A 13,126-nucleotide genomic window follows, 5' to 3' on the forward strand; every position below is an offset into this window, starting at 1 on the left:
GACAGTTTCTCATAAAGAAGGAGTCAATGTCCCACAAACAAGGAGTCAATGTCACACAAACATGGAAGGAAGTGTCTCATAAACAAGGAGACAATGTCCCACAAACAAGAAGTCAAGGTCCCACAAACAAGGAGTCAATGTCCCACAAACAAGGAGTCAATGTCCCACAAACAAGGAGTCAATGTCCCACAAACAAGGAGTCAATGTCCCACAAACAAGGAGTCAATGTCCCACAAACAAGGAGTGAATGTCACACAAACATGGAGTCAATGTCCCACAAACAAGGAGTCGATGTCACACAAACATGGAGTCAGTGTCTCAGAAACAAGGAGTCACCACACAAACAAGGAATTGAAGTCTCATAAACAAGGAGTCAATGTCACACAAACATGGAGTCAATGTCCCACAAACAAGGAGTCAATGTCCCACAAACAAGGAGTCAATGTCCCACAGACAAGGAGTCAATGTCCCACAAACAAGGAGTCAATGTCCCACAAACAAGGAGTCAATGTCCCACAAACAAGGAGTCAATGTCCCACAAACAAGGAGTCAATGTCACACAAACAGGAAGTCAATGTCCCACAAACATGGAGTCAATGTCCCACAAACAAGGAGTCAATGTCCCACAAACAAGGAATCAATGTCCCACAAACAAGGAGTCAAGGTCCCACAAACAAGGAGTCAATGTCCCACAAATATGGAGTCAATGTCCCACAAACAAGGAGTCAAAGTCCCACAAACAAGGAGTCAATGTCCCATAAACATGGAGTCAATGTCCCACAAACAAGGAGTGAATGTCACACAAACATGGAGTCAAAGTCCCACAAACAAGGAGTGAATGTCATACAAACATGGAGTCAAAGTCCCACAAACAAGGAGTCAATGTCCCACAAACAAGGAGTCAATGTCACACAAACAAGGAGTCAATGTCCCACAAACATGGAGTCAAAGTCCCACAAACAAGGAGTCAATGTCCCACAAACAAGGAGTCAATGTCCCACAAACATGGAGTCAAAGTTCCACAAACATGGAGTCAAAGTTCCACAAACAAGGAGTCAAAGTCCCACAAACAAGGAGTCAAAGTCCCACAAAAAAAGGAGTCAAAGTCCCACAAAAAAGGAGTCAAAGTCCCACAAACATGGAGTCAAAGTCCCACAAACAAGAAGTCAAGGTCCCACAAACAAGGAGTCAATGTCCCACAAACAAGGAGTCAATGTCCCACAAACAAGGAGTCAATGTCCCACAAACAAGGAGTCAATGTCCCACAAACAAGGAGTCAATGTCCCACAAACAAGGAGTGAATGTCACACAAACATGGAGTCAATGTCCCACAAACAAGGGGTCAATGTCACACAAACATGGAGTCAGTGTCTCAGAAACAAGGAGTCACCACACAAACAAGGAATTGAAGTCTCATAAACAAGGAGTCAATGTCACACAAACATGGAGTCAATGTCCCACAAACAAGGAGTCAATGTCCCACAAACAAGGAGTCAATGTCCCACAAACAAGGAGTCAATGTCCCACAAACAAGGAGTCAATGTCCCACAAACAAGGAGTCAATGTCCCACAAACAAGGAGTCAATGTCCCACAAACAAGGAGTCAATGTCACACAAACAGGAAGTCAATGTCCCACAAACATGGAGTCAATGTCCCACAAACAAGGAGTCAATGTCCCACAAACAAGGAATCAATGTCCCACAAACAAGGAGTCAATGTCACACAAACAAGGAGTCAATGTCCCACAAACATGGAGTCAATGTCCCACAAACAAGGAGTCAAAGTCCCACAAACAAGGAGTCAATGTCCCATAAACATGGAGTCAATTTCCCACAAACAAGGAGTGAATGTCACACAAACATGGAGTCAAAGTCCCACAAACAAGGAGTGAATGTCATACAAACATGGAGTCAAAGTCCCACAAACAAGGAGTCAATGTCCCACAAACAAGGAGTCAATGTCACACAAACAAGGAGTCAATGTCCCACAAACATGGAGTCAAAGTCCCACAAACAAGGAGTCAATGTCCCACAAACAAGGAGTCAATGTCCCACAAACATGGAGTCAAAGTTCCACAAACAAGGAGTCAAAGTCCCACAAACAAGGAGTCAAAGTCCCACAAAAAAGGAGTCAAAGTCCCACAAACATGGAGTCAAAAGTCCCACAAACATGGAGTCAAAGTCCCACAAACAAGGAGTCAAAGTCCCACAAACAAGGAGTCAAAGTCCCACAAACAAGGAGTCAAAGTCCCACAAACAAGGAGTCAATGTCCCACAAACATGGAGTCAAAGTCCGACAAACAAGGAGTCAATGTCACACAAACATGGAGGAAACGTCTCACAAACATGGAGGCAGTGTCTCAGAAACAAGGAGTCACCACACAAACAAGGAATCAATGTCACACAAACATGGAGGAAATGTTTCACAAACATGGAGGCAATGTGTCATAAACAAGGAGTCACCACACAAACATGAAGGCAGTGTCTCATCAACACGGAGTCAATGTCCCACAAACAAGGAGTCAATGTCCCACAAATAAGGAGTCAAAGTCCCACAAACAAGGAGTCAAAGTCACACAAACAAGGAGTCAATGTCCCACAAACAAGGAGTCAATTTCCCACAAACAAGGAGTCAATGTCCCACAAACAAGGAGTCAATGTCCCACAAACAAGGAGTCAATGTCCCACAAACAAGGAGTCAATGTCCCACAAACAAGGAGTCAATGTCCCACAAACAAGGAGTCAATGTCCCACAAAAAAGGAGTCAATGTCCCACAAACATGGATTAAATGTCACACAAACATGGAGTCAAAGTCCCACAAACAAGGAGTCAATGTCCCACAAAGAAGGAGTCAAAGTCCCACAAACAAGGAGTCAATGTCCCACAAACAAGGAGTCAATGTCCCACAAACAAGGAGTCAATGTCCCACAAACAAGGAATCAATGTCCCACAAACAAGTAGTCAATGTCCCACAAACATGGAGTAAATGTCACACAAACATGGAGTCAAAGTCCCACAAACAAGGAGTCAATGTCCCACAAACAAGGAGTCAATGTCCCACCAACAAGGAGTCAAAGTCCCACAAACATGGAGTCAAAGTCCCACAAACATGGAGTCAAAGTCCCACAAACAAGGAGTCAATGTCACACAAACATGGAGGAAACATCTCACAAACATGGAGGCAGTGTCTCAGAAACAAGAAGTCACCACACAAACAAGGAATCAATGTCACACAAACATGGAGGAAATGTCTCACAAACATGGAGGCAATGTCTCATAAACAAGGAGTCAATGTCACACAAACATGGAGGAAATGTTTTACAAACATGGAGGCAATGTCTCATAAACAAGGAATCACCACACAAACATGAAGGCAGTGTCTCATCAACACGGAGTCAATGTCCCACAAACAAGGAGTCAATGTCACACAAACATGGAGGAAACGTCTCACAAACATGGAGGCAGTGTCTCAGAAACAAGGAGTCACCACACAAACAAGGAATCCATGTCACACAAACATGGAGCAAATGTCTCACAAACATGGAGGCAATGTCTCATAAACAAGGAGTCAATGTCACACAAACATGGAGGAAATGTTTTACAAACATGGAGGCAATGTCTCATAAACAAGGAGTCACCACAGAAACATGAAGGCAGTGTCTCATCAACACCGAGTCAATGTCCCACAAACAAGGAGTCAATGTCACACAAACATGGAGGAAATGTTTCACAAACATGGAGGCAATGTCTAATAAACAAGGAGTCACCACACAAACATGAAGGCAGTGTCTCATCAACAAAGAGTCAATGTCCCACAAACAAGGAGTCAATGTCACACAAACATGGAGGAAACGTCTCGCAAACAAGGAGTCAATGTCACACAAACATGGAGGAAATGTTTCACAAACATGGAGGCAATGTCTAATAAACAAGGAGTCACCACACAAACATGAAGGCAGTGTCTCATCAACAAAGAGTCAATGTCCCACAAACAAGGAGTCAATGTCACACAAACATGGAGGAAACGTCTCGCAAACAAGGAGTCAATGTCACACAAACATGGAGGAAACGTCTCACAAACATGGAGGCAATGTCTCATAAACAAGGAGTCACCACACAAACATGAAGGCAGTGTCTCATCAACACGGAGGAAATGTCCCACAAACAAGGAGTCAATGTCACACAAACATGGAGTCAATGTCCCCCAAACATGGAGGCAATGCCCCACAAACATGGAGGTAGTGTCCCACAAATATGGAAGCAGTGTCTCATAAACATGGAGGAAATGTCTCATAAACAAAAAAAAAATTAATGTCCCAGATATATACACAACAAAACAATGTCAAACATTTATGGAGGCAATGTCCCACAGATATTGAGATAATGTCTCATAAATCTGAAGGCAGTATCCCACAAACATGGAGGAAATATCCCACAAAAGAGGAGGAAAATATCCAATATGTAAACCAAGAAAATGTCCGGCATGTGTGAAGAAATTTTCCACTGACATGGACACAATGGACTGCAAATATCGTGGAAATGTCCAGCTATGCATACAATGACTGTTCCTCCACGTGTTGGGAGAATATTCCACATCCATAGAAGCCATTTCCCAAGTAAGTAGAAGAAATGCACCGCAGACATGGAGGCAGTTTCATAAACACGGAATATATGTCCTGCACTTGACAGCATTGTCCAATGACATGGCAGCAGCATCTCACACCAATGGAAATTTTCCTTTTGCCATGCTCCTTGTTTTTCGTTTCCAACTGTATTGATTGTCCTCTTGTTCCAGTTGTTATTATTCTTCTGATGTAAAACAAAAACTCCGCTTCCTCGATGAGCTGAACAATTATTTTTTGTGTGTTTGTCTTTCTTTTACTGCTCCACAAAGATCACGGAATTGTCGCATTGACATAAAGACATGGATTTCCAACAACTACTGATGGAAAAAAACACAGCTCAGGGCCTTTCATTGCATACACATTTATAAAATTGATTCGACAATAAATGACCCTTTTGTTATTATAAAAAATATTTCCCAAAAGTCAATCCTAATGAACTGAAAATTAATAAATCTGATCACAATAAAATCATCCACTTTAAAACTTCCTTGCATGAAAAAAAGTTCCATTGAGCAGTCACGGGAACTTCAGTGAATCTTCCAGTAATTTCTGGGGAGGTCACCACATTCTGTCAATGATCGGTAGAAGCACGTGACGTCACCAAAATGCAAGTGACAAAGCATCTGTCGCATATGACAGTCACATGGCTCTTCATCAGATCCTATGTACCTATCTATCGGTGCTTCCCAGGGATCTGTTTGCGGTGCATCGGTGCTTTCTCTCAATCTGCACCCACATGGTACAATTTTTACAGAATTTCAACATGAACTTTCATTTTTTTTTTTTTTACACTGATTATACCTAGTTGTACAAGTCCTTTAAAATTTGATCGTGCTGTCTCCCACAACTCTGGATTATTACCTCTTCCACCGAAGGTGAAGGAGATTATGTTTTCATCCCTTTCTGTCTGTTTGTCTGTGTACAGGATATCTCAAAATGTTGTGAACGGATCCGAATGAAATTTTGGGGACAGGTTCGGTGTGTGACAATTACGAACTGATTTGATTTTGGTGAAGATCCGGATCCGGCTACTGGAATTTTTTGAGTGATTCTTCACCATTGAGAGGCAGGGCTAAACTAACATATAGCACGAAATCTCAAAAGGTTGTGGACCGATTCAGAAGAAACCTGGTGGACAGGTTGTGTGTGTGATCACGATTCTTCATTGAGAGATAGGCTCAAAAACGATATATAGCACGATATTTCAAAAATGTATTGGGCCAGATATGTTCTCATGGTCGGTGGTATGCGCTCTACCGAGTGCCCTACTAGTTATCTCTGAAATTAAATTATGGGTGTCCATGAACTTTAACAAACTCGATGCTACCAAGGCTGACGTGCTGGCACTTAAGCTTCAACCACAGGAAGTGAAATTTGTGGATCACCATCTGATCCCTGCTGAGATGGTTTTCAACCTACTGTAGGTTTCATTATGGACCCAAGTCTTCCCAATATTCCAAACTCCTTCCGCACATACAATATTGCCAAATACACTAATGCTTAAACCAGAGGACAACTACGATCTTTGTTCAGGCTCTAATAAAGGTCTACTTAGATTACTGTAACTCATTATTAGCAAGTACACCTGCCGATTCACTCAAAAGCCCTTCCAACTCATTCATCGTTAGTGTTTACCGAAATGGGAACTTCATTAGAAGTAGAGAGCCTGTGTATCGATTTGTGTGCCGGTGGATTCCTGTGTACTTTTTGTGGTTGTACAAGGTGAGAAACAGTAACGTATTTCTGATGAAAATAGAGGGGTTGAAGTGTGTGTGTGTGTGTGTGTGTGTGTGTGTGTGTGTGTGTGTGTGTGTGTGTGTGTGTGTGTGTGTGTGTGTGTGTGTGTGTGTGTGTGTGTGTGTGTGTGTGTGTGTGTGTGTGTGTGTACGTACTTTCTGCTAATGTGTGTGGTTTCTTATTGTCCTCCATCTCTCCTCCTTTCTTTCTTTTTCTATGTCTATGGAGGGGTGAATCTTGCAAATAGTTTTTGTAAGGTTCACCTGGCTGCACCTGCATGAGTTTGAGGTTCGAGGAGTAGCAGCCGAAACCAGACTCCTATCTCGGTTCCTCCTGATGCCTGATGACTCCATCGTTGTCTATTTCAGTTCCTCCTGATACTCCAATGCTGTATTTGGTCATTTATTTGATGATGATGATGATGATGATGATGATGATGATGATGATGATGATGATCAGAATATGACAGCCATGCTCGAGTTCAAACTCGTAAATTTCATCACATCACTCAAATCACCCAACTGCTCCTGGATACTTAAGAAGTTGGAGAAGTTTCTGGCAAACCTCCATGCCGATTCTGTGACAGGTCCAGACGGCATCAGTGCACGTTTCCTAAAAACCTGCTCTGCTGCTCTTCCTCGTCCTATTTCTGCTCTGCTCACCTGATCATGATCTCTGGGTCAGTTTCCCTCTGCCTGTAACTTGTCAACATCAATGCAATCCACAAACATGATGCAAAAATGGATCCTCTTAACTCTGAGCTGACTTCCTTGATCCCAAACATAAGCAACGTCATGGAATCTATCGTTGCAGTCGACATCAAATCTTTACTTTTCTCCAACGGACTGATATCAGATCATCAGTTTGGTTTCAAACCTGGTCATTCTACTCTGGATATGCTCCTTGTAATCTCCCAACAATGGATGGAAGCACTCAATCTCAGACAAGAGTGTCGGGCTGTCTCCCTGGACATATCTCAAGTATTTGATATAGTCTGGCACCATGTCTTGATCTCCATTCTCTCTGCTTACGGGATCCTGGGTCACCTCCTCTCATAGCTCACTGACTTCTTCCACTCCCATATTCAGTTGCTCTCAACGGGATATATATATATATATATATATATATATATATATATATATATATATATATATATATATATATATATATATATATATATATATATCTCTCTCTCTCTCTCTCTCTCTCTCTCTCTCTCTCTCTCTCTCTCTCTCTCTCTCTCTCTCTCTCTCTCTCTCTCTCTCTCTCTCTCTCTCTCTCTCTCTCTCTCTCTCTCTCTCTCTCTCTGCTGGAGTGCCTCAAGACAGTAACTTGGGCCTAGTCTTGTTCCACATTTTCATCAATTATTTTTCTGATTTCCTGGAAAAGCCTACCTATCTCTTTGCTGATGATTCCACCCTCTGCCGTGTCATTTCTCATCCTTCAGTCAGGCAGCATCCTCTCACCTCTCTCCAGATCTTGATTTTAATCAGTAGCTGGTCCAACACTTGAAACATGTCTTTCATCCCCAACAAACCCCACACACTCACCCTGTCTCTCCAAAAGGATCATCTGGCAAACCCTCACACCGACGTCCTAACAAAACACACTTGGAGACGAAAGTCACTCAAACGTTTGGGCATCACCCTCAGTCGTGATCTATCTTTGGCAGACCACGTCTCCACGATGACCTCCAAAGCCGGCTGCCGACTGGGCATCCTTCATCATGCAAGGCCTTTTCTTGTCCACTCTGAACATTTGATAACCGGCAAGGCCATCATTCGCAGCTTGGTGGAGGACTGTCCCCCCCTTCAGGTTGGCACCCTTGCCTCACGCCTTGCCCTTCTTGATGCCGTGGAAAGCAAGGCCCTCAACATCATTGGGATCTCCCGGGACGAAGCCGTACGTGTTTTGTTGTGTTACTTTCACATCTCAGACAGGTTGGTGGCGTCTCTGCATGCCGTCTCCTTTTTGGTCTTGTACCCTCTGCCCTCTCGTCCCTGTCCCCCCCCCCCCAGGTTTCTGCAGCGAGCACATGGTCTGCCAGTCACCCTCTTCTTGTTAAACACCCAAAACCCAGGTTCACTGCTCACCTTCACTCATTTGTTCCTTTTCTTCCCACCTATGGAACCAACTTCCCCACTCTCTTCAATCTCATTCTTCCTTCCAGGTGTTCAAGACAGCTCTGCACCACCTAATCTAAGATGATCCCCATCCAAAACCATGATAGTTTCTACCCCTGTAACCCCTCCCCTCCTCCCTAAGCCCACCTCTTTCCCAATTTCCAGTTTTTTCTTCCTGAGAGTTTGCTTCTGCCTCCATCTTGTCCACCCCATGCTTCCTCCCCTACCCCTCATCTCTATTTTGTCCATCAGTCCTGATGTTTATCCCCCCCGCCCCCCCTCTCTTTCTACTATTCCTTTTGTTCTGTTGCATTCTGATCCGTTCCATGTTCGAGCTCTTCCATGAGCTTTGACGTTGTGTAAAAAGTGCTAAATAATTAGCAACTGATGAATTGATAGTTCGATCACACGGGGGGGGGGGGGGGTTCACAGCCAATCGGAGACATGACCTGGCTACCTCCACATAAATAAGTGAGAAATTCACCGAAGCTGTATTTGATTCGTTTCATTGTAACTACAATCAGTTGTTGTCATTATCAATTCTTGAAAATATTTCGATCTCACCATAAGTGAGGCAGAGGTATCCAGTACTGTATTCACATTTCATTATCCCGAAAGTGATGTTTATTCCAATGATAATAATCAGAGATCCACCTTTGTTTGGTTTACCAAAGAACACGTTTTGATTGCATTGAAAAAACAATATTTTAAGAAAGCATATTTAACTCTATCACTGTTATTATACGAGCTGCGAGTGACATACTGCATTTTTTTTTTTTTTTTGAAAAAGCTTTTCTGGCTAAACAGTTGCACAAGCTCTGAGCTTAGCGGAGCTACAGCCCCCTACAGCTGTTGGTCAGGATGCATAATAATCAATGGATCAGGTGGCATTTGCTTCCTGGTACCTACAACAGTAATGGGGTCTTCTTCTTGCGTATGGCACCTTGGCTGCCGGGTAGCTATCATTTTGTTGGGGCGCGTCGATGCTGCTGATGCTGTGCCCCTTTACCAGTACACTGGTACTCATTTCGCCGACCTCAGAGGGATGACAGGCTGAGTCAACCCCACCTGGTGTTAATTCAGCAGCCAACAGGGCTCAAACTCAGGACCCTAAGTTCCCAAGCCAGCCACCATAACTACTAAGCCAACACCGGGCTTGTAATGGGGTCTCATCTTGATACACACAAAAAAAGACACACACACACACACACACAGAATGTTGAAGACAATAATGTGTGTGGTCCAAAAGATTACGCCATGGCACACCTTCCATCCACGCATGCAGCTCTGTAACAGCAAGATGGCCGCCCGTGTCTCTTGATACTGCTTGCGCCGCTGTGAGGGTGACAGTGGGACAGTTTGTTTGAAACGCATGTGTTTATAGTGCTTTGCGATCTCATGTACAACAAAGAGTGGAATTAAAACTCCGACAAGTACACCGGCGCACAATGACCTTCTATTTGCGAAAAAAAAAAATATAGTGTTTGTCACATTAATGATTAGCACACTCTGAATGATGTCCACTGAGTGATCATCCCTTCATGTGAACAATAATTATTATCAGAGATATGAACATATCTGTACCTGGACTGCAGTTAGACCGTCGACGTACAATATTTCTGGTGGAATTACCAAGTCCATTTTACTGAAGCATACGATGGCACATTCAACTGGCCATTGCCACGTGGAACAGGAAACCAAGCTACAAACCCTCGGGGACGTAACCTGGTTGGAATTTTGTGGTTTACTTTGAAATGCCAGACGTGTACCCTGGAACGCACCGCCACCAAAACAGTGAATAAGTGACAGGTTCGATCAACGATGAAAATAATCCAAAACAAACACTCCAAGATACGTACCAGGCCCCCTTTTTTTCCCCCCCATTGTGTCGTTCGATGAATCACCCAACGAGCTATTTTAATGCCAAGAAGCAAATTTTCCCACAAAATCCTTCAAGCCCTCCTTCCCTTCCCCTGCCCATGCCCGCCGGGGCAGTTAAGCACAATAAATTGAAAAGGATTCTTCATCACTGGCGATATGTATTGTTAAAGAAACTTCCATCATGCTGATTATTATGAGTTGCACTCATGCGTTAATCAATCACAGTTTAATCAGAGTGCTGTGCTGCACCAAAACGAACTGGAACATGAATTATACCACATGGTAGCGCACGGATGCACTCCCCTCAATAACATACCACGCTGCGTTTACACCGTACTATCGTTATACCGCAGTTTCTGGTTGGGTGTAATGTTGCGCAGCGCAATGCGGTCCTGCAATCAAGCATCGTCAGCACTTCCTCGAAAACTCAAACAATCAGTATTATTTAAGAAGAACATGATTACTACTCAAAAGGCCTGAGCACTTTGGACACAAGTCCAGTCCGAAACAACAACAACAACAACAAAAAACCTGTTTAATGTTGGCATATGATCAAATATCTCAAGATACCAAGACCCCAGGTTCAAATCCTCATGCACTCCAGTGATTTGTCTGTATCCTTTTCTTTTGTGTGATGTATGCAAAGCTTCACTGAGGCTATAGTGAAAAAAAAAGTCAGTGATAGTACCTTTAAGTCAAGGTCAGTACCTGTCTTGAAGCTCCCTGGTGTGTGAGGTTGGAAATACTCGGTACTCACGTAGTATCCCTTGAAGAATCGAGCGATGACGACTTGGCTGCGGCGCATGCACTGGAAATGCTGCTTCAGTGCCCATCCACGGTAGGTCTTTTGGATGAGGGTTGCCAGCTCGTGCATACGCTGTTTCCGTGACTGCTCCAGGTAGAAAAGCTGCAACGATGGCACAGAGAGGCTGTCTGAGTGTACGAAGCCACGAGGCAGCACGTGGCATTGAAGTCTTCTTTCATATGCAGCATATGGCTGTGGCTGGCATCACTTACTTAGGGTGTGAATGCGCCGCTGATGCAGTGCCCCCACGTAGGTTAGAGCAGGCATTTGGAATTTGTTCCAAGGTCCCGGCGATAACTCGCCTACTTTTCACGAAGGACCACTGAGGGATCTTTAACGTCCACCAACAAACGCTGGCAGACAGGACGCCCAGTTTAACATCCGTCCAAGGGACGGCACACACAAAATCGATGAATCAATTTATAGCTGGGAACATTGAAAGTCAATAAACATCAACTTGTGCCAGATCCAGATACAAGACTCGTCCAAATCAACCACCCCGTGGGTCCTGACCACCTCACCGCCAAGGTTAGGTCTCTTGACCTAAGGGTATCAGCTACTGCCTTGTCGGTGACTCCTGGATGAGTAAAGGCAAGGGGACCACACCTCGATATCAATGGGTGGCTGTTGGAGCGGCGCCCACAGATCCACTATAGCCATCGACAAGATGATCTCGGATGCGTCCGCCGAGTCGAGTAGTAGTAACCAGTTCCTTCCTTAATAAATCGAGCTCTGCTTTCCCTCGATGGCAATAAACGGAAGCAGCTTCGGAAATGGCCACATGAGAGAAGAGGAGGTGGTCCCACATGACCGAGATCTTATTCTGGATAAAGTTCAACGAATGACACTTACAGTGCGAGGGTTCTTGATGAAAATCTTGCTGACTCCAAAGGCGTACTCTTCTTTCGAGATACCGAACTCCTCGAGTAAAACCGCCACACCAGCCCTATGAACAGAAACAGCAGTTCTGTAAGGACAACATATGATTAATGGGTTAAATTGACAGGACGTTGATCGAGGCCTGCTAACCGCAGCAAGAGGCTAGGAGAAGCTCGTATTCGGGCGCTAACCCTTCATCAATAACGCCCGAAACTTCAGCTTTTCCTTGCTTCCCACGGCAGTTAGCTTACCACGATCAATGTCCTGTTGATTTCAACCGTTGTCCACTGACCCAGATCGACGTTAACCTTCACCAGCAAGACTCGCTCTTCATTCAACGGACATGATGAAGTTGAGAAAAAAAATTGCAAATAAGCTTAGCTTTGGTTTGAATGTGCCAGAAACCGAGTAACTGCATCGCGTCTGGCTGGGAGAAGCTTCTTACCTTGGTTCTCCCTCCCAGTGTGGCCATGTGAGGGGACAGAGCATCTTGTAGCGCTGCAGGCAGGGCCCGTATTGCTGGCGGAAGGCAAAGCCAGCACGGCGCACTCGCACGTTCTCCAACAGACCGAGGTAACGCACCTGGTGAAGAACCAGCTGCTCTTGGAAAACCTCCTTGGCCTGTTTGTCATTGGGTTTGATGCACCTGGACACAATGAGAACCGAGAGCATGTGGCTTCAGTGGGATGGTGCGGCACCTGAGATTCGTTCAATGACAACTGCAGCATCTTGAGATTTGTTCAATAATTGCAAAGACCTTGGCTGATCTTACCTGATGTAGTTTGGGTTTTTTGCCAGGAGGTTTCGCATGAGCCAAGCCACAGAAGTCTTGAGCTGCGAGGCAGCTGTAGGTGGTCTTTTGAATGAAACCCTCTGGGGGCACCCCTCTGGGAAGATCGAGTGTACCAGAGGGTGGCTCGCTGCCCACATGGCCTGAGTGATGTCCCGGTACAGAAGGTTGTTGTTTTTATCCATAAATCCCTCCACACGGTATGTCACCTGGAGACAATAGATGGAATTGAGTATCAACGGTGATAAAAGTTATTATTTCACCTTTGCATGCTCAAATAACAAG

The 13,126-nt window shown here is 44.4% G+C and overlaps 1 protein-coding gene across 3 annotated transcripts in view; it reads right to left on the bottom strand.

Moving 5' to 3' along the window:
* Positions 1–13,126, bottom strand: part of LOC147027351 (unconventional myosin-Ib-like) — a 74,590-nt gene that overhangs the window by 346 nt on the left and 61,118 nt on the right. For 2 of the 3 annotated variants that reach the window (XM_085876693.1, XM_085876695.1), the window contains exons 16-20: positions 12,824–13,050; positions 12,497–12,697; positions 12,025–12,118; positions 11,125–11,274; positions 9,753–9,821 (exon numbers count right to left, since the gene is read on the bottom strand). In XM_085876693.1, coding sequence (XP_085732819.1) covers positions 9,753–9,821; positions 11,125–11,274; positions 12,025–12,118; positions 12,497–12,697; positions 12,824–13,050 — 741 coding nt within the window. Of the gene's footprint in view, positions 1–9,752; positions 9,822–10,031; positions 10,257–11,124; positions 11,275–12,024; positions 12,119–12,496; positions 12,698–12,823; positions 13,051–13,126 lie in introns of those variants that run through there. The other variant, XM_085876694.1, reaches the window with a different exon arrangement.

Source organism: Eptatretus burgeri, chromosome 4 (assembly GCF_056783735.1).
Source record: "Eptatretus burgeri isolate ZD-2024b chromosome 4, Ebu_testis_v1, whole genome shotgun sequence".
In the NCBI taxonomy this organism is placed as follows: domain Eukaryota; kingdom Metazoa; phylum Chordata; class Myxini; order Myxiniformes; family Myxinidae; genus Eptatretus; species Eptatretus burgeri.